This window comes from Danio rerio, chromosome 12 (assembly GCF_052040795.2).
Source record: "Danio rerio strain M-AB ecotype USA chromosome 12, GRCz13ab, whole genome shotgun sequence".
Lineage (NCBI taxonomy): Eukaryota > Metazoa > Chordata > Actinopteri > Cypriniformes > Danionidae > Danio > Danio rerio.
The window spans coordinates 17,898,502-17,922,635 of NC_141032.1; the positions used below are offsets into that span (position 1 = coordinate 17,898,502).

The 24,134-nt window shown below is 41.8% G+C and overlaps 1 protein-coding gene and 1 long non-coding RNA gene across 3 annotated transcripts in view; one reads left to right on the forward strand and one right to left on the reverse strand.

The window, feature by feature from the left end:
- plxdc1 (plexin domain containing 1) overlaps positions 1-20,982 on the forward strand; it is a 133,685-nt gene extending 112,703 nt beyond the window's left edge. Inside the window, 5 exon segments of one of the 2 annotated variants that reach the window (NM_001442325.1) lie at positions 240-379; positions 4,684-4,807; positions 17,372-18,537; positions 18,569-19,639; positions 19,690-20,982. In NM_001442325.1, the coding sequence (NP_001429254.1) occupies positions 240-379; positions 4,684-4,806 (263 nt within the window). In that variant the 3' untranslated portion in view covers position 4,807; positions 17,372-18,537; positions 18,569-19,639; positions 19,690-20,982. 2 annotated transcript variants of the gene reach the window in all.
- Positions 1-24,134, reverse strand: part of LOC147841347 (uncharacterized) — a 70,981-nt gene that overhangs the window by 18,336 nt on the left and 28,511 nt on the right. The window lies entirely within an intron of this gene.

The window sequence follows — 24,134 nt, forward strand, 5'->3', positions numbered from 1 at the left end:
TACAAAATAATGTAAACTTCACTGACTGCTTCACTTTCATATTAATGTTACACTTTCTTTTGCACTAGTACAACCAGCACAGTTTTGCTTGTCATTCACCATGCTCACATATATGCTGACCATCCATCCATTCATGTTTTTGTGCTCCCTGTATTCATTTAAATGTAATATTTGGTTTAAGAATTATATGTATTTTCTGTTTTTTGGACTGACAATAACCACACTCTTACATTTTTTAGGCGAGGAAGAGGTGCCAGAACACACAGCCATCATTGCTGGTGTAGTGGCAGCTCTGATTCTTCTTGTGTTCTTGACCCTGTTGGCGGTCTATTATATTAACACACATCCAACAGTTGCTCCTCCATTCTACCTCATGCAGGTAAGCACACTATTTATCTATCATGTTTATAAAAATTAGTACATCCTATTGAATTTTATAGTTTTCTGTATCTGGACATAAGGAAACATATGTTCCTTGGGCTTAAAATGTGGAAAATGACACCTTACATGAACAACATAACAACATGTGATGTGTCATTATTGAATAAGAAAAATAAAGCCAAGATGGAAGAACCATTTGTTAAAAACTTAGGACTTGGTATGTTTTAATTTCCTGTAGATCCAATTTTAGGTGCAATCATTTGAAATACTCCAAGGTAGTGGGTGGTGCTCCTCTGTCCCAGCCGTTCAGTGTACCTTCTCCAGTTGCCCCTTCCTGGTCAGATTAGAAGCAGGTATAGAGAAAAAGATCATACCTGGGTCTTTGTAGTTGTCTGGAAGCTTTTTGGATGGCTGTCACCTTTTATTCCTGCTCTTGGACAAGACCTCTTCCAACCCTGAAACCCAGGTACTTTACCTCTGACATGGCTAGATGATATTGTCAGAGGTTGGCATTCAGTGCAGCCTTTCAGAGTTTGGACAGCATCCTTCAAAGTCTTTCCAGATCTTCCTCCCAAACCTCAGAGTGAATTACCACATCATGAATCCGGTGGAGGCTTTGGGAACTTCCCTTATTCCAAAGAGAACATACAGTAAGAGTAGTTCCCAATATTTCTTATCTTCAAATGCTACTCTTTGGAGTATCTGATTTAGGTATCTGAGGAGGATCTGGTTCCATTCCTTGATGAGACCATTGGTCCAGGGGTGGTAGACGAAGGTGCAGATCTTTTTGGTTTTCAGTAGCTGACAGAGGTCAACCATTAGCCAGGACATAAATAGAGAACCCTGGTTTGTCATTATCTCAGAGGGTATGCCTAACAGGCTTTAGTGCAGGAAAAGCTTGCTGGCAATGGCTTTGGAGTTGGCCTTTCTGAGGCGGCCTGCTTCCGGGCATCGGTGGGCGTAGTCCATTATTATCAGGATGTGTTTGCACCCCGGGTCTGACTTTTGAACTGCCCCCATGAGGTCATTCCCTATAGTTCTGTTGTTGAATGGATGGACAATGCAGCATACCAACCACTTCCTGACTGGAGGAGAGAGGATGGTTGCGTTGATATCCCGTGGGTAAGCGGCATCCACCAGCTTGATGGTCAAGAACTATTTCTGCAAGGCTCTCCAGGTGAACAAGACAGATGGCCCAATCCTTGATCAAAGCAACTACTGTCTCCATCCCTGCTCGTTAAGTGATAAGCTTGAACAAATGTGCTAAAAGTGACTTTAACTGGCTCCAGCATTTGTTCATATTAAAGAAAAATAATAATATCCACAATTGAATGTCCACATTCCTGATTTCAGTTGACCACTACACAAAAAAATTCAATGATTTTTACTTTCTACTTTTCTATATATTTAATTTTTATATATTTCTTTACATATTTTAAATAATTTTCATCATCATTTTCATCTGCTTATCCGGGAACGGGTTGCAGGGGCAGCAGTCTTAGGAGAGAACTCTAGACTTCCCTCTTCCCAGACACTTCCTCCAGCTCCTCCGGGAGGATCCCGAGGCGTTCCCAGGCCAGCCAAGAGACATAATCCCTCAAGCGTGTCCTGGGTCTTCCCAGAGGCCCCCCCTCCCTGTGGGACATGCCTGGAACACCTCCCTAGGTAGGTGTCCTGGAGGCGCTCAGAACAGATGCCCAAGCCACCTCTGCTAACTTCGGAGGAGCAGTGACTCTACTCCGAGCTCCACCCGGGTGACAGGGGTCCTCACCCTGTCTATAAGGGTGTGCCTTGCCACCCTATGAAGAAAACTCATTTCAGCCACTTGTATCCGAGATTTTGCCTTTCGGTCATGACCCAAAGCTCATGACCAAAGTGAGAGTAGGAAAGTAGATTGACCTGTAAATCAAGAGCTTTGCCTTTCGGCTCAGCTTCTTCTTTACCACAACAGACCGGTACAATGACCACATCACTGCTGTCGCTGGACTGACCCACCAGTCAACCTCACACTCCATCCTTCCGTCACTCGTGAACAAAACCCAAGATACTTGAACTCCTGCACCTGGGGTAAGGACTTCCCTCCAACCTGGAGATGGCAAACCACCTTTTTCCAGTGGAACACCATGGCCTCGGACTTGGAAGTGCTGATTGTCATTCCAGCCACGTCACACTCGGTAGCAAACCGCCCAAGTGCATGCTGAAGGTCTATGTTTGAAGAAGCCAACAGAATGACATCATCTGCAAATAACAGAGATGAAATCCTGTGGTCCCCGAACCAGACCCCCTCCAGCTCAAGGCTTTGCTTTAAAGTTCTGTCCATAAAAATGATGAAAAGAATTGGTGACAAAGAACAGCCCTGCCGGAGCCTAACATGCACCGTAAACAAGTCTGATATATTGCCGGCAATGCGAACTAAACTTCTTCTGTTCATACTCTCATAGCACCCTTCACAGACTGCCACGAGGGACACTGTAGAATGCCTTCTCCAAGTCCACTAAACACGTGTGAACTGGTTGGGCATAATCCCATGAACCCCCAAGCACCCTGGTGAGAGTATAGAGTTGGTCCAGTGTGCCACGGCCTGGGCGAAAACCACATTGTTCCTTCTGGATCCTAGGTTCAACCATCGGCTGGATCCTCCTCTACAGTACCCTGGCATAGACTTACACAGGGAGGCTAAGAAGTGTGATCCCCCTATAGTTGTAGCACACCCTCCAGTCTCCTTTCATAGAAATGGGAACCACCAACCCAGTTCCCCAGTCCAGAGGTACTGTCCCTGACCTCCATGTGATATTGTAGAGACGTGTCAGCCAAGATAGCCCCACAATATCCAGTGACCTAAGATACACAGTGTGAATCTCATCCACCCCCACTGCTTTGCCACTCTGGAGCTTGCAAACTACCTCAGTGACCTCAGCTTGGGTGATGGGTGAGTCCACCACTGCAGTCTCTGCTTCCTAAGAGCTATGTTGTCGGGGGCTAATGCCCCTAGTAGGGTCTCCCAAGGCAAAAAGGTCTTAGGTGACAGTTCAGACAAAGTGCGGTTCTAAAACCCCTTATTAACTTCATCACATTGAGGATCGTGACGTCGCCCGGTATGGCGTAGTCGGACCCCACCCTGGAGCCAGGCCTGGGGTTGAGGCTTGTATGCGAGCACCTGGTGGCCGGGTTGTTTCCCACGGAACCCAGCTGGGCTTAGCCGTCCCACGTCAAAGGAGTGACGTGGGACCATCCTCATGCGGGCCCACCGCCTACAGGGGGAGTCGTAAGGGACTGGTGATCGAAGATTATGACTAAGACAACCCGATCGTCGAGCACAGATACTGGCTCTATGGACATGGAATGTCACCTTACTGGGAGGGAAGGAGCCGGAGCCTTTACGGGAGGTGGAACGATACCAACTAGAGATAGTTGGGCTCACCTCCACGCACAGCTGGGGCTCTTGAACTCAACTTCTTGAGAAGGGCTGGACTTTCTTCTACTCTGGAGTTGCCCATGGTGTGAAGCGGCAGGCTGGTGTGGGCTTGCTTATAGCTCCCCAACTTAGCCACCATGTGTTGGAGTTTTCCCAGGTGAACGAGAGGATTGCCTCCCTGTGTCAGAAATTGGTCTCTCACTGTGGTTTGTGCCTACGGGCCAAACGCCAGCACAGAGTACCCAGCATTCTTGGAGTCCTTGGGAGGGATGCTGGAAGATGCTCAGACTGAGAACTTCATTGTTTTACTCATGGACTTCAACGCCCACGTGGGTAATGACAGTGATACCTGGAGAGGTGTGATTGGGAGGAACGGCCTCCCTAATCTGAACCCGAGTGGTGTTCTGTTATTGGGCCTTTAAATTAATTTTTATCTTCAAATGCCAATCTTTTAAAACAGCTTATGTTCTAAAAACAGATTACATTTAAATGGGTTGGTGTTGTGGAATAAAAAAAAAAAAACACAACAAAAAGAGTGCCCAGCTTTCTAAAAAGTAGGATGCTATGGGATACTTTAGAATAAAATATTTGTGTATGTAAAAATATTAGTCAAAACCAAAACACACACACAAAAAAAAGTGAGATCAGTCCAAAAATTTATATGTTGGAGAAAAATATTAAACAAAATCTTCATAAGGAGAAAAAATCTTGATTGTTTAGTTGAAATTGTTATGTTTTTTTTTCAATAAATTGATTCAATTTAAATGTATTACTGTTCTAATCCTGAAGATGTCAGGTGATCAAACTCAAAAATGTTTTGTTTAATTGGACGTTTGTGTGTATGTTTACTAGAATTGTAAACTATTGTTTTTGTCTGTTTTTTATAGCGCCGTGGCAATAATTATTGGCCCTCCATGAAATTTCGGAATCAAGGATGCCATTCCAGCTATGCTGAAGTTGATCTAGGGGGTTATGAAAAAGAGAACTTCATTGAGGCAGAGCAGTGCTGATGATGCAGGACTGTCTTTCCTTTTTCTCTTTCTTTCTTTCTTTCTTTCTTTTTGTTCTTTCCTTTTTTTGCAGGGGATGGACTAATTTTATGAACAAAGATTGATCCGACACCTTTTATTAGGTGCAATTGGATACTTTAAACAAAATGATTGCAGTCTAATAGTGTACAGCATTTTTTTGTGTGTGTTCTGATGATAAAATATGTGTAAAACACACATGGATTTAACAGCACTTTTATTGAAATAGCCTGCTTTTGGTGATATAAAAGTTACCTGTTTAACATGATCAGATATCAGAAATTCTTGTGACCATATCCAAAGCGAAAACTACTCGATTTTCATTGTTAAACACCTTTATGGTGTTGCATTGTGAATACACAGTATGCTTTCTGTAAAATAAAAAAACAAAAATAAAAAAGGTGGTTTTCTTTGAAAAACACATGAATACTACATTGTAAAATAGTGTTTATACAGAGACAAAACAGTTTATTGTTATATTAGAGATAAATTTTATTAATTACAAATTATATATATATTATTTACATAATGCTTTTATCGTATTATAACAGCATGCCACCCATTGATAAGCACAGTTATTCTGCAAAATTAACGTTAAAGTGAGCGGGGTTTGTCTGACAGGTCCATTTATGAAAGCATACTCCTAATGGATATTGGATAAGACGAAATGGCCAAGCATCCAGCCCCAAATATATAACTATCTCATTGATACTCCAAGTAAATTTACAAGAGAGAAGTTAAAGGCCTACAAGTCTTTGAATGCCTACAATTTAGTTCTGTGTGGTGATGTGCAAGGAAAAAATGTTCCATTATTACCGGATTCAACACTATGTAGTGCTAAAAACCGAGGTTCTCCCTATCCAAAGACAAGGAAAGAAGGTGGAACTGTACAAGGCATGGGTAATCATCAACAAGCAAAACTACTGCATTTTGACAGCGAACTGCACCTTTACGGCAGGGTATGTGAACTTACATTTTTACATTTCATCCTAAGCATTCAGTGTCCACAGTGTAATTAACTATATCTAACTGTTTTTGCTGAAATCATTGCTGCAATCAAAAACAAGTAATGTGTTTGATTCAGCATAGCGTGAACTTACCTGATATAAAATGAAAACTGCATTTTTAATTAGGTCTTCACTCCATTCAGCTCATATGGTGGCTGTTAGCGAAAGACGTCTCCGGTTGGCATTAAAAACAGTGTGGTGTATGGTAAACATGGTGTATGGTCATTCCTTTATCCAGTCAGGTGGAAGAATGGAGTCAGGTTAAGCGAATACATAATGCTGCATGTCATTAGCATTACAATGAAAGTTAACACCAAATTCAGATAATATACCTATTCTCTACATGAATGAAGCAGGAAATTGATTAGCAATGCCAGCCATAATTCAGACTTGTTCTGGTCATGTTTGGCCCGGACTTCAAGTATCTTGGGGTTTTGTTCACAAGTGAGGGAAGGATGAAACAAGTGATTGACAGATGGATCGGTGCAGCAGTAATGTGGTCGATGTACTGATCCATTGTGGTTCCCTAAGAAGAAGTTGAGACAAAAACAAAGCTCTCAATTTACTGGTTAATCTACGTTTTTACTCAAACCTATGGTCATGAGTTTTAGGTTATGAACAAAAGTACAAGATCTCAGATAGAAGCAGCTGAAATGAGTTTCCATTGCAGGGTGCAACCTTGGGGACAGGATGAGGAGCTCTATTATCTGGGAGGAACTAAAGACAAGAAAAGCCAGTTGTGGTGGCTCTGGCATCTATTTTGAATGCCTCCTTTGTGCCTACCTAGGCAGGTTATCTGAACATTTATCACTAGGGGGAGGGCCCAGGGAAGACCCAGGACATGCTGGACAAACTATATCTCTTGGCTTGTCTAGGAACCCCTTGGCATCATTTGAGAAAGTGTCTGAGGTTCTCTCCTGAGACTGCTGCCTTCATGACCCAGCTAGCTGACTGGCTATAGTCAGTATCAGAAAGTCTTCTTTTATGAAGGAGGTTTGATAAACATTATGCTACTGACAGAGCATAACTTGTATTGAATCCAACATATACTTTTATAACGTTGTAAAAAATTGTACAAATCGTTATACATTTTTTAAATAATTCAAAACACATCTTTACCACCAGAAATATTCAGCAAATATTGAGTCTTTTAATCACAGTTTACTCCTAAAAAAAAAAGTATTACATACCAAACCAAACACCTACAAATACTCGAAATTAAAAAATCCACGCTGAGCATGTGCTTAATATTCTATGGAATTACACAAATGCATAATGATTTTTAATGTAAGAGCCAGGGTTTTGGAATCCCACACATTACCTAGAAATAGCAATTGCAGTCAAGAGGGAGAGAGAGAGAGCAAATAAATAATGCAAAAAAAAATTATACAAACACATTTAATAAATGTGAAAAAATTGCAAAAAAATTAAATATTATACACTCAGGGATGCATATATTATACAAAATCTTATAAAATAATACAAATTATACAAAAACACCAAACAGTTACCCTACATTCAATGTTTTAGTATAAAAGAGGTTGATTCTATTGATTCATAATAGTTTTTCTATATCTTCTTGAATGTGCATCAGTCCGTATCACTATAGTTGCTCTTTAGTGTTAAAGCTTTTAGCAGTAACATTTACATTACAATAAATTGTGACAAATTAACTGAAGAAGTTTCAATTTACTTTGAAATAAAGAAAAATTGATTTAAAAAATGGTTAAAAATTTAATTTACACTTAAACACACCATTGTTCCTAAAGAATGCATGATTCATTTTGAAATGTATAATGCATTTGCTGGGGAGCTAAAGTGTTTAAAAAGACACCGAAAATACATGCACTATGATAAAGTCACTATTCTCATCACAAACCTCAAAATGATGTCACAATCTCAGTCTGATCACCGGTTCGATCTTTGTGTTACTCTTTCCCTTTCACTCGTATTGTTTTGATCACTCATACCCTGCTTTGTTTACCTCTCGCTTCCCCACTCATCTGCTCTATTACTTTCCAATAGTCTATCAAACTAATTTCACTCACCTGGTTTCCTTGATTTCTCCCCCTATTTATCCCTCCGTTGATCGTAGTTCTGTGTCAGATCGTAGTTTTTCCCCTTCCGGCATGTCTGGCGATCTCCCGGTCTAGTCCTGTTCCTTGTATATCCTGTGAGTTTTGTCGTGTCTGATGTCATCCTGTTGATTTTTTCCTAAAGTGTTTTTTCTTCGTCTGCCTTCAAGCCTGTTCCCGTCTGTTTTTGTATTGTTGCCCATCTGACTCCCCGTCTCTATCCTGCCGGCCCTCAACGCTCTCTCGCCGGCTTCCAAGCCTCAGTCTTCCTCGTGGCCATTCTATCCCAGTCAGCGGTGGCCGGATTCATTGCCCCCTGGCGGGTATCAGGGTATTGCACCCTCTTGAAGACTGTTCTTCTAACCTCTCCGGAGTAGTTTCTTTTAATCGTTTTTGGAGACTTTATTTCTCAGTTTTGAGTTTTTTTGTGAACTTTGGGCTTTTTTGGCAACTCCATTACGGAGGAATTTTTAGTTTCCTTTTTGAAGATAGTTTTGTTGGCTAGTTTTTTGCCCCCCGAGTGTTTGGGCTTCAATAAACTTTGCTGAGACCTGCATCTGTGTCTGAACCATCTTCTCTCTCACTCAGACCTCTGACAGTACGATCTGACCAACGATGGACACAGCAGGCCAAGATTCTGTCAGGTCGGCTTTAACTCAGCAAGGAGCTCTATTGGGTCAGCACGAGTCAAGACTCACCAGCACCTCCAGAGAAGTGGAGTATCTCACCAATCAGGTGGCTGATCTCACAGCCCGTTTACACGAGCTTCAGTTCGAGACCCTGCAGGGGGCCCAGGCGTCCCATCAGGCCCCTGAACCACGCTGCAATAATCCCCCTACCTATGATGGGGATCCTACTTCATGCCGGGCATTCCAGTCCCAGTGCTCGGTGGTCTTCACGCTCCAGCCACGCACCTATGCCTTGGAGGAGACTAAAGTGGCCTTCGTACTTACCCTTCTCACGGGCAGAGCTCGCGACTGGGGAACGTCTGTCTGGGAGGCCAGAGCACCATGCGTTTCCTCTTTTAGTAGTCTCTGTCATGAAATGATCAGACTCTTTGACCGATCTGCCAGGGGCCAGGAGGCGGCAGATCAATTAGTTCGTCTTCATCAGGAAGGTCAGTCTGTCACCCATCTGTTTGCTATAAAGTTCAAGACGTTGGCGGCCTCATGTGATTGGAATGAGGGAGCCTGTCATGCCATGTTCCGGGCTGGACTGGATGAGGACATCCAGGATGAACTGGCGACCCACGACCTACCTCAAGATTTTGACACCCTCACAAACCTGGCGCTTCGCATAGAGGGTCGTCTTCGCCGTCGAGACCATCGAAGACTTCTGCGCTCTTCAGCCAGAAGAGAGGACCCCGGTTCCCTTTCCACCATGGTACCTCCATCGGATCATGAACCAATGCAAGTGGGACGTCTCCATCTCACGTCTCATGAGAAACAGCAGCGCCTGGCTCAGGGTCTGTGCCTGTACTGTGGCAAGCCGGGGCATTTTGCAGCGAAGTGCCCAGTAAAAGCCAAAGCTCATCAGTGAGAAGAGGGATCCTGGTGGGCGCTATTCCTTTCTCTTCCCCCTCATCTCGCACCATCCTCCCTGTTGTGGTCCAGTATGACGGCATTTCTGGTTCCTGTTCTGCTCTCATTGACTCTGGGGCAGAGGGGAATTTCATGGACCGCTCTGTGGCCGCCCAGTGGGGAATCCCGACCATCCCTCTTGCTGAATCTGTTTCTGCCCATTCCCTTGATGGTACTCTTATTGCCACCGTCTCTCACACTACCCCTAGTGTAAGTCTCATTGTATCCGGCAATCACCGTGAGGTCATCACGCTGTATCTTTTAGACTCGCCCAATGCACCTATAATTTTAGGGCATCCTTGGTTGGTAAAGCATGGTCCTCACGTGGATTGGTCTGGAGATTCTGTCTTGTCTTGGAGTCAATCATGTCTTAAGTCTTGTCTTGGTCCTGCCCCGTTTCCTGTTTCTGTGTCTTCTGTGTTACAGGTGGAGTCGGTGGATCTGACCGGGGTTTCGGCGGAGTACCACGACCTGCACCTGGTCTTCAGCAAGTCCCGGGCCACCTCCTTGCCTCCGCATCGACCCTACGACTGTGCCATTGAGCTCCTCCCAGGCACTTCCCCACCTAAGGGACGTTTGTATTCTCTGTCCCGTCCTGAAAGAGAGGTCATGGACAAGTATATTAATGAATCCCTTAAAGCCGGCCTCATCCGCCCCTCCTCATCCCCAGCGGGAGCTGGGTTCTTCTTCGTCAAGAAGAAGGACGGCTCCTTCCGTCCCTGTATTGACTATCGAGGGCTGAATGACATCACCATTAAGAACAGGTACCCCTTACCTCTTATGTCCTCAGCCTTTGAACTCTTACAGGGAGCCCAAGTTTTCACCAAGTTGGACCTCCGTAATGCTTATCATCTGGTTCGCATTCAGGAAGGGGATGAGTGGAAGTCAGCCTTCAACACACCCACGGGACACTTTGAATATCGGGTCCTTCCTTTTGGTCTGACCAACACCCCGGCTGTCTTCCAGGCCCTGGTCAATGACGTGTTGAGAGACATGGTAAACCAGTTTGTCTTCGTGTACCTGGATGATATCCTAATATTCTCTCCCTCTCTGCAGGCACACACTCAGCATGTTCGCCAGGTGCTGCAACGACTCTTAGAAAACCAACTGTTTGTTAAGGCGGAGAAGTGCGTCTTCCACACCCAGTCAGTTTCGTTCCTGGGGTTTTTGATTTCGGCGGGTGAGATCAGTGCCGATCCTGCAAAGGTAAGGGCTGTTGCCGAGTGGCCAACTCCAGACTCTCGCAAGGCACTGCAGCGGTTCCTGGGATTCGCCAACTTTTATCGGCATTTCATAAGGAACTTTGGCCAGATTGCTGCACCCCTAACAGCACTGACCTCCTTCAAGGTACTGTTTAGGTGGGGGGATAAGGCTCAGGAGGCCTTTGATAAACTCAAGTCCCGTTTTATCTCTGCTCCTGTCTTATCTATTCCAGATCCTAAACAGCAGTTTATAGTCGAGGTTGATGCTTCTGAGGTCGGAGTAAGCGCAGTCCTATCACAACGATCTCTTCAGGATGGGAAAGTACACCCCTGTGCTTTCTTCTCCCACCGTTTGACCCCCACGGAACGAAACTATGACACAGGCAATCGGGAGTTGTTGGCAGTCAGGCTTGCTTTGGGTGAGTGGCGCCATTGGCTGGAGGGCGCAGAGCAGCCTTTTGTGGTCTGGACAGACCACAGAAACCTTGAATACATAAATTCTGCTAAAAGGCTCAATGCAAGACAAGCCCGCTGGTCTGTCTTCTTCAGCCGGTTCAATTTCACACTCTCGTACAGGCCTGGGTCCAAGAACGTTAAACCCGACTCTCTCTCTCGCCTGTTTGAGGCCCCAGAGAGGGTGGTTTCAAAGGACACCATCCTGCCCAGGGGTGTGGTGGTGGCCTCCCTCTCTTGGGAGATTGAGAGTCGGGTCCTGAAGGCCTTACGAGAGTGCCAACCTCCTCAGAGAGTTCCAGCGGGCAAATTATTTGTCCCTTCTGCTCTGCGTTCACAGGTCATCCCAGAGGTGGGACCAAGTCATTGTTTGGCAAGTCTCAAGTAAGTCTCAATTCATTGCCCTCAAGTCCCGAGTCAAGTCCCAAGTCAAAGGCAACAAGTCTCAAGTCAAGTCCAAAGTCCTGCAGTTTGATTTTCGAGTCTTTTCGAGTCTTTTTAACAGAAAAATAAAATTTAAACAGATTATGTATGATTGTAAGATCTGTATTTATTAAACAAACCTTTTTTTATGAAAGAACATTGCTTAGATATATAAAGATACAAATGTAATTTTTTGAAAAAGTGCTAAACAGTGCTGCGTCTCGTCTACACAGCATATTGCACAAGAACGAGTTCTTGAGAGTCCAAAAAAAGAGTCCATTTTGCCTCACATCACACAGAAATTGCAGGTCTACTGCTGTCTAGTTCATTAAGTTTAGTTGTGCATTACATTACATTTAGTCATTTAGCAGACGCTTTTATCCAAGCGAGTTGTGCTATGTTATGTCTTCAGTGATCAACTTGTGATTAACTAAAACTACATAAACAACCTCAATGAGGCAGCAACAGACCAACAACTCCTGTATGCTGCAAAGTAAAATTGAGTGAACTTGGCATTTTGTCAATTGAATCTCTTGTGTGCTGAAGAGATTGAGATGCAAATCTGTCTAGCAGCAATGTAAAATGGTAGCACATATTCTAAATGAAGTAGGCTACTTCATACAAACAATAACGTTTTCTTCACATAACAATGAAGAACTTTGCTCTCTACCTTGTGTGATGCTCGTGCACCGATTTCCTCTGTGGACAAAACTGCTTGCGAGCTCTCAAATATACGCTGCTCACGCGCAAATTTTCTCGCTCTCAAATATGCACTGCTCACGCACACATTTTTCTGCGTGCTCTCAGAGATTATATACAGAATTTGTGTCTTGTGTTTCCTACTTTTGTGCTTTTTGATATGATTTATATTGAGGCACTATTTATTAACAATAACCAAAATACTAAAATAGACTTACATATTAAATTTTTTATCTAATAAACCATAACATTTTGGCTGTATGTTTTATAATGAGATATTTCCAGTTTCAAACACTTAAAGACACAGAGAATAGAGGTTGGATGTAAAGAATGCATTTTGTTTTACAAACATTTATTAAACATCCAAAAGGTTCACCATACTAATCAAATAAAAAACATTTAAACAAAAATATAACTAACGCAAGCAGAAATGTAACTGTGATAAAAATAAGGAAAAACTTGATTTGGCATTATAGCCTACTGTACTATTCACTCTTTAAATAAATCTCACTATCAATCCCATTTTATCATGGCAACTAAAATAAAGTGAACTAGTCTCTGCTGTCTTCCACATTATTGATGAGATTGTGAAGGACATTTTCCATGTCATCCTCTTCCTTTTGAGGAAAAGCTGTTCCACAGGGCCCCTGAACACATCTATTGGAATGGACAGGGTTTTGTACAGTACTATAGTAAAGTACTTTAATTAATCTGTTGGGGTAATATTATAGTTGCTATGGTAACACAAGTGTAATATAAACAAATGACCCAGTGCTGTAGTTTTTTTTTACAGTATTGGGTATATTATACTACAATTCACCACACTTTACTGTAGTAAAACTACACTCTGTATTTCATTTCATCAGTTCACTATTCTTAATACTACAGTATGCTGAAGCATTCATTAACAACTTGTAAATAATACTAGGCTTAAACATAGGCAGTATACTTAACTCTCAAAAACATTAGTATTTATTATAGAATTTACCTTAACCTCATAGTTTTTCGTGTATTATACTAAATAGTGTAGCAATATATAAACCATATCAACATTCTGGAATAATCAATTTATCAGGAGGATCTCTGGAGAGCAAAAGCAGGAAAGGTATGAAGCGCCAGTGTGGACAAAACTCAAGCAAACGCAGAGAGACTGAATACACGCGCGAGAGACCAGCCAATCAGATTGAAGTACCTGCCCACTAGTGAAAGTAATGTCAGAGCCAATCAGATTTTTCTTTCTTTTCATAAAGAACGGGGTTCGAATCCCACTTAGGCACTTGTAAACTATCATTTTAGACCATTTTGTCAAAAATCCCTACTGAAAAAAACAGCTTAAACTAGCCTAGGCTGGTTGGCTGGTTTTAGAGGGGTTTTGGCCATTTCCAGGCTGGTTTCCAGCCATTTCCAGCCTGGTCTAAGCTGGTCAGGCTGGGAGATGATCAGCTAAAACCAGCTATGTCCAGCTTAAACCAGGCTGGTAAGCTGGTTTTAGCTAGATTTTCCTGGTCAGTTTGCTGGAAACCAGCCTGGAAATGACCAAAACCCCTCTAAAACCAGCCTGGTCGACCAGCTAAAACCAGCTTACCAGCCTAGGCTGGTTTAAGCTGGATTTTTCTGCAGGGATATTGTTATGTTTAACCATTTATTAGAGCCACGAAGTATCTAAAACTTGTTTTCATGTTTGAATAGCCAATAAATGTGCTAAATAAATTAAAATAGAAATACCCACAGTGAAACAGTTATATAAATTTAAATATTAGTTTAAATACATTCATAGTGGTTTTAAATATCTTTTAATATGTTAAGTAGAGAAGTTCACATTCAACAAACTGAATAAAACAAGTCTTCGTTTTTAGTTTATTTAAAAACAATTACAAATGGAGTAATTCAACTCACAATTAAATGATCTCATTGAGTGATGGAATAATAAAGGTAAAACTTTAATTGAATGATCAGTCAAGTGTTTCCAAATGAAATCTGTTAAAATAAGAGTCCTACAAAAAAGGAACAAAGACACTCATGAAACAAAATGTGATTGTTAATTGTATTTTTTATTAGATGGTTGGTTTTAAGTACTTTAAAAATAGTAGATAAGCCTTAAATATAGAGGGGGAAATACAGAAAAACAAACAAACAGAAATTCAACAATATAGATGCATTACATTACAATCTCGCAATAAATTTTTTTTAATTAAAAACCATATAGAGGACTAAAATATTGCTAAGAGGCATAACATCAACAATAATAAAAATACCTTTAAGGTTTTAAATACTAAATAAAATTAATAGTATTAATTCAAAATATGAAAAATGTAACACTTTACAATAAGGTTGTATTAATTAATTAAGTTTATGTATGTACTAATGTGAACAAACAATGCAGTGCAGTTCATTACAGTATTCATTATTTTATGCTTTAATTAATGAAAATAAAATTATTGGTTAATTCTTGTTAACTCACAGTGCATTAACATTAATGTTAACAAGCATAACTTTAAATGTAATAATGCAATAGTAAATGTTAAACTATAATTAATAAAGGTTTAGAAGTATAGTTCATTATTAGTTCATGTTAGTACATAGATTAACTAAAGAAACCTTATTGCAAAATGTCACCAGAAAATAACAAAAAACTTTTTTTTTTTTTTTTACAATTTTAAGAGTTTTAAAAATAAATTATATATCTAGTTATTATGGCATGTAATTAATGTTACTACTAATTAAATAGTTAGAAAATACTGTCAGAGGATGGGCAAAACACAAAGATAAAACATAATATGCGCATTGACACAAACGACCAAAAACATAAATTACAGCCATGTTCATTCATAATTATATGAAATAAATCAGGAGAGGGTAAATTTGGTTTAAAAAAAAACTGAAGTTCATTGACTTATGCACAACAGTAAAACAATGCTTTTGCACAACAGTAACACATTGCGAGTAGTCAAGTCTCTTACCTTTGACAGATGTTGTAAATCCGCTGAATAAAACAAAAGGAGCAGATCGCGGATGTGTTTATTTCACTCTCCGAGTCAGAGTGAAAATGGCATCTTCAAATTTCCCGCTGGTGCAAAAACACGGAAGTGCGCCACAAAGCGCTAGTGGTCGAAAGTATGCGTGCATGCTCTCTGTCACACACGCACACACACGCAGAGATAGAGCGTTCTGTCTCAACATACTTTTTATCTTTGGGCTTTTTATAGAAAGTAGCAAGTCTTTACAAGTCAATAGGCGCAAGTCCAAGTGAAAGTCCGAGTCATTTATGTTCAAGTCCAAGTCGAGTTGCAAGTCTTTTTATATTTTGTCAAGTCGAGTCTGAAGTCATCAAATTCATGACTCGAGTCTGACTCGAGTCCAAGTCACATGACTCGAGTCCACACCTCTGGGTCATTCAGTGGGGTCACTCATCCAAGTTAGTCTGTCATCCAGGAGTTCGGAGATCGCTGGCAGCCATCCGGCAGCGATTCTGGTGGCCATCCATGGCCAGGAATGTCAGGCAGTTTGTGGTTGCCTGCTCAGTTTGCGCCCAGAACAAGAGTTCTAACTCGCCTCCCACTGGTCTGCTCCACCTCCTTCCCATCCCTTCCCGCCCCTGGTCACACCTTGCCCTTGATTTTGTTACTGGGTTACCAGTATCGAAGGGGAACACTGTCATCCTTACAGTGGTGGATCGATTTTCCAAGGCGGCCCACTTCATTCCTCTTCCCAAATTGCCCTTAGCCAAGGGGACTGCTCAGGCGGTGGTGGACCACATTTTCCGGATTCATGGCCTTCCGGTCAACGTGGTTTCTGATAGGGGTCCCCAGTTTGTCTCCCGGTTCTGGAAGGAATTCTGTCGACAGATCGGGGCCTCTACGAGTCTGTCATCGGGATTTCATCCTCAGACCAATGGGCAGTCTGAGCGGGCAAACCAGGATTTGGAACGGACTCTCCGCTGCCTGGCATCCCAGAATCCGAGCTCCTGGTGTCAACAACTGTCCTGGGTAGAGTATGCTCATAATACTCTACCAGTCTCCTCCACAGGTATGTCACCATTTCAGTGCTCTGTTGGTTATCAACCACCTTTTTTCCCCGCACAGGAACCCGATGCTGCGGTCCCGTTTGCCTTGGCTTTTGTCCAAAGGTGTCGACGTACCTGGAGTAGAGCCAAGGAAGCCTTGGCCCAGGCTAGTAGACGGACCAAAGCAGCGGCTGACCGTCATCGGACTTCCGCTCCCCGCTATGTTAGTGGTCAAAGAGTATGGCTGTCTACCAAGGACCTGCCTCTCAGGGTAGCCTCACGTAAATTGGCTCCCAGGTTCATTGGCCCATACCGGATCACCAAGGTGTTGAGTCCTGTGGCAGTTCGGCTCAAGCTCCCTCCTACGCTTGGTCGGGTACACCCAGTCTTTCATGTTTCTAGGGTTAAACCTGTTTTGTACTCCCCCCTTGTTCCCACTGTCCCGACCCCTTCCCCCCCTCCCCCTCGTCTAGTGGATGGTGCTCCAGCATATACTGTCAGAAAGTTACTGGACGTCAGACGCAGGGGTCGTGGTTTCCAATACCTAGTGGACTGGGAGGGCTATGGCCCGGAGGAGAGGAGCTGGGTCCCGGCTCGGGATATCTTGGACCGGGGGTTGGTCGAGGAATTTCGTTGGAGACGAGGTGAGCCCCCTCCCTAGGGCGCCTGGTGGCGTCCGTGGGGAGGGGGGTACTGTCACAATCTCGGTCTGATCACCGGTTCGATCTTTGTGTTACTCTTTCCCTTTCACTCGTATTGTTTTGATCACTCATACCCTGCTTTGTTTACCTCTCGCTTCCCCACCCATCTGCTTTTACTTTCTATTAGTCTATCAAACTAATTTCACTCACCTGGTTTCCTTGATTTCTCCCCCTATTTATCCCTCCGTTGATCGTAGTTCTGTGTCAGATCGTAGTTTTTCCCCTTCCGGCATGTCTGGCGATCTCCCGGTCTAGTCCTGTTCCTTGTATATCCTGTGAGTTTTGTCGTGTCTGATGTCATCCTGTTGATTTTTTCCTAAAGTGTTTTTTCTCCGTCTGCCTTCAAGCCTGTTCCCGTCTGTTTTTGTATTGCTGCCCATCTGACTCCCCGTCTCTATCCTGCCGGCCCTCAACGCTCTCTCGCCGGCTTCCAAGCCTCAGTCTTCCTCGTGGCCATTCTGTCCCAGTCAGCGGCAGCCGGATTCATCGCCCCCTGGCGGGTATCAGGGTATTGCACCCTCTTGAAGACTGTTCTTCTAACCTCTCCGGAGTAGTTTCATTTAATCGTTTTTGGAGACTTTATTTCTCAGTTTTGAGTTTTTTTGTGAACTTTGGGCTTTTTTGGCAACTCCATTACGGAGGAATTTTTAGTTTCCTTTTTGAAGATTGTTTTGTTGGCTAGTTTTTTGCCCCCTGAGTGTTTGGGCTTCAGTAAACTTTGCTGAGACCTGCATCTGTGTCTGAACCATCTTCTCTCTCACTCAGACCTCTGACAAATGATGTTTCAAAAGTACCTCAAAAATTAATCATTGAAACTGTACCACTATGAACTAGTAGTTGTCTAGTTGATTTAATTTGCTCAGAAACAGCAGTTTGGTCATCACATAACAGCCAATTTATATTACTGACATTACATTACAACTTATACTGAAAACATTTTCCCATTGTAATAGATTTGTTGCAAACAAAATATCGTAATGTGTCTTTATGTTTATTAGGTATGTAGGGTCCAGCCAGTTGCTCCAATGACGGTTTCCACTGGTGGATGAAGGTTCACTGCATGTCCGGTCTTTCCAGTGCACAATGTTGATTTATATTAAACTAACTCATATCTGACTCCAATTTTAGTATGAGGTGGTTTAGAATATTAATATATTTATCTTCGTTTTATCTGACTCCAATTATAAAACATTAATAAAGTTATTTTGTTTCCTTTCACATTATTTTAGATTATGATTGAATATTCTTTCAATTTGTAATTATACCTTATTCTCATTTATTCAGATTCCTATAGCATCCCGAGTCTTGCACCGGCCGGGTATACAATCTCTTAATACAAGCTTGTCAGTCTTGGTATTAAACAGAGGCGATTAACCACTCTCCTAAAAAGGCAGAACCCTACTTATTCAATTTAGGAAATTTTTATGTGGTCCCCATAGATCTGTTATCTACTAAACCAAGACAAAGTATTTTAATAATAATCACACAGGATTATAAGTTTGTAGATGAAGGCCTATACCCACATTTAGATTAGTTTCAACAATATTTTGTTGTTCTAAATAGAAAACTCATAGTTGGCCTTTTACAGTCTAAGTATACTTGAATTAATGCCAATGTGTTAGTCGGATCTCTAACAACATCGTATAGCGTGCCACGCTGCTCCGTCTAACATGTTTTAGTCCGTTACTAACCTGTACAGGGGCTTGTAGTGCTATGGACAACAACATTTACAACTGATAATAACACGAGGACTGTTTGAATAATTCAAAACATAACAATTTATTAGTCAGGTATTATGTCAGTATTATGCCAATTCATTCAGTCAATTCAATCAAATTATCAAAGATAAATCCAAGATTAAATAATGCATTCCTGACTTCAAATACCTTTTGTTATGTGTGCATAACAAAAGGCATTTGCATTTAGTGCTGCCCGCGGGAAAGTCACACCCCTCACAGTGGTTTAAAAGATGTCTGAAGTTATATATTTATTGTTTTGATTATGTCTATTTCTGAGAGAATGAGACCATTGTACTAGTCGCACTGAGACATTTCAAATGATATCAAACATGATAGATAAAGTCACTTGGGTTAATTGAAACATTCATTCATATTACTTGTTGATTTCTGTGTGCTGTGTTTTTCCATAGGATGCAGTGTTCATCTACCTCCATCTTGTTAATTTCTATACCTAAACAACTCTGTTTTTCTTGCCTGGGCAGTATTTAATTGTAAAATTGAAGTCAGCTAATTCTGCCACCTATTTAGTTTCAGTTAACTTGGATTCAACTTGACAGTGGAGAGTATGTATTTTAAAGGATTATTGTCACTGTAGGGTGTGAAGAAGGGGGCATAATAAAGGTAGTCGCAGAAACTCACAGCAATCATTTCAGAGCAAAAAAAATCCAATTTGACTGAGTGGAGGTTATAGTTTTTCTCAGATTTGATAATGCCATGGACTCAAATGTAATAATACTGAATTTTCCATCTTGTTGCTGGTATAATACAGCGCCCATTGTTAGAGACATCTGTGTGCAATACAAATGGTTTAGAGAAATCCGGGAATGCAAGAACAGGGATTGAATCAGGTAATTACAAATTTCTCCAAAATTTGATGGGTCTTAGTCCATTCAACAGGTGTATGCGATGGCACTACACTTACATTTTTCTTTCTCTTAGATGTTCTTCTCTTTGGTTGCAGTTTTTAGGGATCTTTCTACTCTATAGTCACAACAGACCCTTTAGCTAAGACATAAAGAGGACTAGAGGACCAGACTTCATGAAGAAGTTCCTGGTACAGGCTGATGCTTCAGTGAGAAGAATTGGAGCAATACTGATACGGGAAGATGAAGGACAAGAACACCCCATCCTATACTAGTAGAAAGCTGTTGCCACGAGGGACCAGGTATGAAACCATTGAAAAGGAAGGATTGGCTATAAAATGGGCACTGAACAGCTTGGGATACAACCTGATGGGTAGCGAGTTTATCCTAGAAATGGATCACAAAGCCTTAAGCTGGATCAATACAATGAAAGACCAGAATGCCAGGATGACCAGATGGTACCTGTCAATGCAGCCTTTCAAGTTCCATGTAAAATACAAGGCGAGGAAGGGCAATGTCACAGCGAAATATGGTCACGATTGCCTAACGTCGGCAATCTAGGAGAGGTGGGAAGTAATGTGACAAAGAAGTTTGTCACTGACATGCGGCAGAGCTGCACACCCACGTATTCACACAAACACATACCTTACCTTCACTCCACCAGCCGATCTACCTGGTGTACATGGGAGATTACACTGTAACAGAACACATACACACACCAACACTACATACACTCCATTAATCCTTACATATTCTGACACACCATACACCACATCACATACACTTGTCTTACCTGTGCGTTTGTTTGTGTTTGTTTATGTTTATCTAGTAGCGTCTGTTTTCCTGGTTGTGCAATAGCGACTACGAAAGGCAAAAGGGGCCAAAAAGTTCTTGCACAGCTTTTTTGCACAGTGGTGCGCTGCGCATGTGCAGAGTGGTCTGGCACCTGGGGGAGACTATGTGTTTTATGTAGGGGGTAGAAAAGACTGGGAAAATGATGAAAATGGGTTTAAAGACCTGTAAAAGGTTATATTTGTTTAATGTTTTGTCATAAGATATTTATACAAAGTATGTATTTTGACATAAAAGGTAAACTTACCTGAAGAATGTTTTATGTAGAAACATATCATCTACTCGCCTGCAAATGGCTGAAGCCATAATTGGGCGGAGTCGAAGTTCATGGTGGGAGTCATAGAAGTTTGGGGGTGAGTAGTAGTGTAAAGGTTTGGTTAAAAAAGTCTTGATTTTGGAAAGCGAATATTTAGTATAACATTATTTTGTTAGTTTATTGTCTTTATTTTATTATTATTATTTTTTGTTGTTTGTTTTTGTACATACATTTTGTCTACTTTATTATGGGGATTTTTTGGATTGGACACTTTTGCACTGTAAATAAATGCACCTTCGCACCATAGTACTACGTCGACTGAGCCATCATTTATTTTTGTCTTGTTTCACACATACCCTAACAACGCCTCTGTGTGACAGGCAAAATCTTTCACATAATGGTGATAATAGCTTAATAACCCTATAACCTGTCTCAACTCCCAACTGTACTTGGTTTTCTCTCTTTTAAGGGCCTACTCACACTATGCCATCCGTATCGCCCGTTTCCCGGATCGTTTGAGAAGTGTGAGTGCGCTGAATCGGGCTCAAGCACGGTTCACTTGGCCGGCCCTGGCCCGGTTGGAAGAGGTGTGCCTGAGCGCGGCTCACTTGGGCTTTGGCGTGGTACGCTTGTGTGTGAGTGCAAAACGTGGAAAAGCCCGAAACTGAAAGCGAGACGTGACTTTTAAGGGTCTGTTTCATATGGATTTATTAATCATTCTTACTGTTCAGTGAACGCAAACTGCCGTAGTATATTAAAGACGAGAACTCCTCACAGCACGACAGCAGCACGGCTTCAGCAGACCTCCTCATTTCTTCAGCATGAGGGCTTTATGATTGTTTATGAGCGACAAAAGTGGCGTATCTGTTCGGCAAAATATCTGACTGCGTGTCACCGCATCTCTAAGGACTGTTTGGCGAAATATTTGACTGCATGTCACTGCATAACAAACGACTGAAACTATATAACTAGAGAAATCTCCACTGTGCTGCTGAGTGAGAGAGCGCTTCTCACTGAACAGCGCAGCAGCGATGACGTAAGCGTGCCGAGGCCCATTTGTGGTGTGAGTGCGGGCTGTCGGGGGAGACGGGAGGAGGGACAAGCGTGCTATGGCCCGGTTTGAGGCAACTGTACCTAGTGTGAGTACGGCCAAAGATACTAATGGCAACAGTGTCGGCAGAGTCCATTTTGTTTCTACCAGCACACAATATCCTCCTAAGGTAATGAATTTGGGTTCTGAATAACTCACGTTTACTGGATTTTATATTTAATACCATACTGCTTCAGTCTTTTTAGCACTTTTCTGACTGCTGAAACATGGCTTTCAAATGTCTTAATAAATACAAGAACATTATCTAGATATGGAATGCAGACCTCATCACAGAGTCCCCCCTGGCACTCCTCCATACAGTGCTGAAAAGCAGCTGGTGCATTCATAAGTCCTAAAGGTATTCTAGTCTAATGTAAAATTTCAACCTCACCGACCACAGGGCATTATCATTTGGCTCAAAAACAAAAACAAACATCCTCTCTCTCTTTACAACCAGCACAAAATGTTCATCACCACCACACCTGTAGCAATGCTGACAGTATTCTTCTCTTCTCTGCTGGCACCCTGGGTCTAGGATGGGCCATGGGATACCTCTGCTGAGCAAATCTCTGTTAAAACTGGCTCAATGTCACAACTCGCCTAGAAAATGCATTGTCACGGTATTCCACTATACTAACTAGGTGCTCCATGAAGAAAGCTGAGGCTGATGGTTTATTTGAAGCAAACAGCTTGGACCCTGGCTGGTACAAGAGGATGCAATTGAACCTACTGAAGAAGAGTGCCACCATCGAGCCTGGTGTGTGCTCAACCTTTTGACCAAACAGATATACTTGAGGTTCTTATGGTCTGTTCAGACCAAGAAGGGGTGCACTGAGCTCGACCACCAGGGCAGTAAGCATCTCAACCTCTCTGGAGGTGGTGGTGAGCTGGGTGGCATGCTGACCCAAGAGTACACCCTGCACCATATCATTCTGTCAGGGAAAAAAAAATTAGGAGAGGAATCAAGTGCAGGTAAACACAATTTATTGCTCTTCAATGACTTGCAGAAAGGGTTTAATCTTCACAAAAAAAAAAAAAAAAAACAGCAGAGGGATCCGGGAATCTTCACAGAAAGGCACAAAAAAACAATACTGAAGTCCAGCAAAGAGTGCCCAGCAATCCAAATCGCCAGTCAAAGGGCTAAGAAAAAATTAAGTTAATAAAACAATACTAAAGAAGTCCAGCAGGGGGCACACTGGTATCCAAAATGCCTGTCAATAAAGGGCCAAGAAAAAAATTGTTAATACAAAACAATACTAGAGAAGTCCAGCAGGGGGCACACTGGTATCCAAAATGCCTGTCAATAAAGGGCCAAGAAAAAAATTGTTAATACAAAACAATACTAGAGAAGTCCAGCAGGGGGCACATGGCGATCCAATTTGGCAGTTTATGAGGGGTGAATACAGCGGAGCTGACGGCCAAAACGCAAGAGCCCAGGCGGAATGCAAGGCAACCAGAGAGGAAGCGGGGAGATCGCACCTGCTAAAATCATGACAGCAATAATCGCAACTAGTGTTGTCATGTTAGTGGAATTTCCAACTTTGATACCTTATAATACCTTAAAAAATACCTTAAAAAATATCAATATGCTACCATTTTCTTTCTTTCTTTTTTTATTTAAAATTAAACAAAAAACCCTCTTAATATTATTATTAATTAATGCACAAGAGTCAACTAGGGCATTAGTATTTGTTTATCAACTAATATAAACAAGCATTTATAAATAGCAGATCTTAGGCCTTTTAGCCTACTTGTTAGTGGTAGATAGCTAACATATATTATATAATATTTTTATACCACATATAACATACATTCTATAGTTGTATGTGCTATGCTTGATCATAGCGCTCCGTATATGTGTTGACCTGCTCACTGAAACAACTTAATTTCTCAATATTAATTCAATATTCAGTTTTAAATACTGAATTTTCAAAGCAGCATCTAAACCATCTAATGGTTTTGACCTTTTTTAAAGTTTTTCTTTTGTCGGATAAAAAAAATCCAATAACTAAAGCAGATCCCACACACTAACTTGAGAGATTTAAAGGGAAAAGGGACAACACGAAAATCGATAGCACTTTACTTGGCTGCCATATTTAATTAATCGGATTTAAAATATTGGAATCAGAGCAGTTACCAACCTCTCAAAAGTGTTTATTATAGCTACAGGTCATCATGCAGCATGTGTCAGCTTGTTGCTGTTGAGAAAAGAGAGCATGAGAGTAAAAACGAAAATAAGGTTGTATTAGTATTTAAGTATCAAAATATAAATATATTTTACACTAACAAAATGCTGTGCTCTGTGTTTGGATTTTGTAAGAACAAACTTGAGGACTAAAACTCATCTGTCCATGTCTCATCTAATTA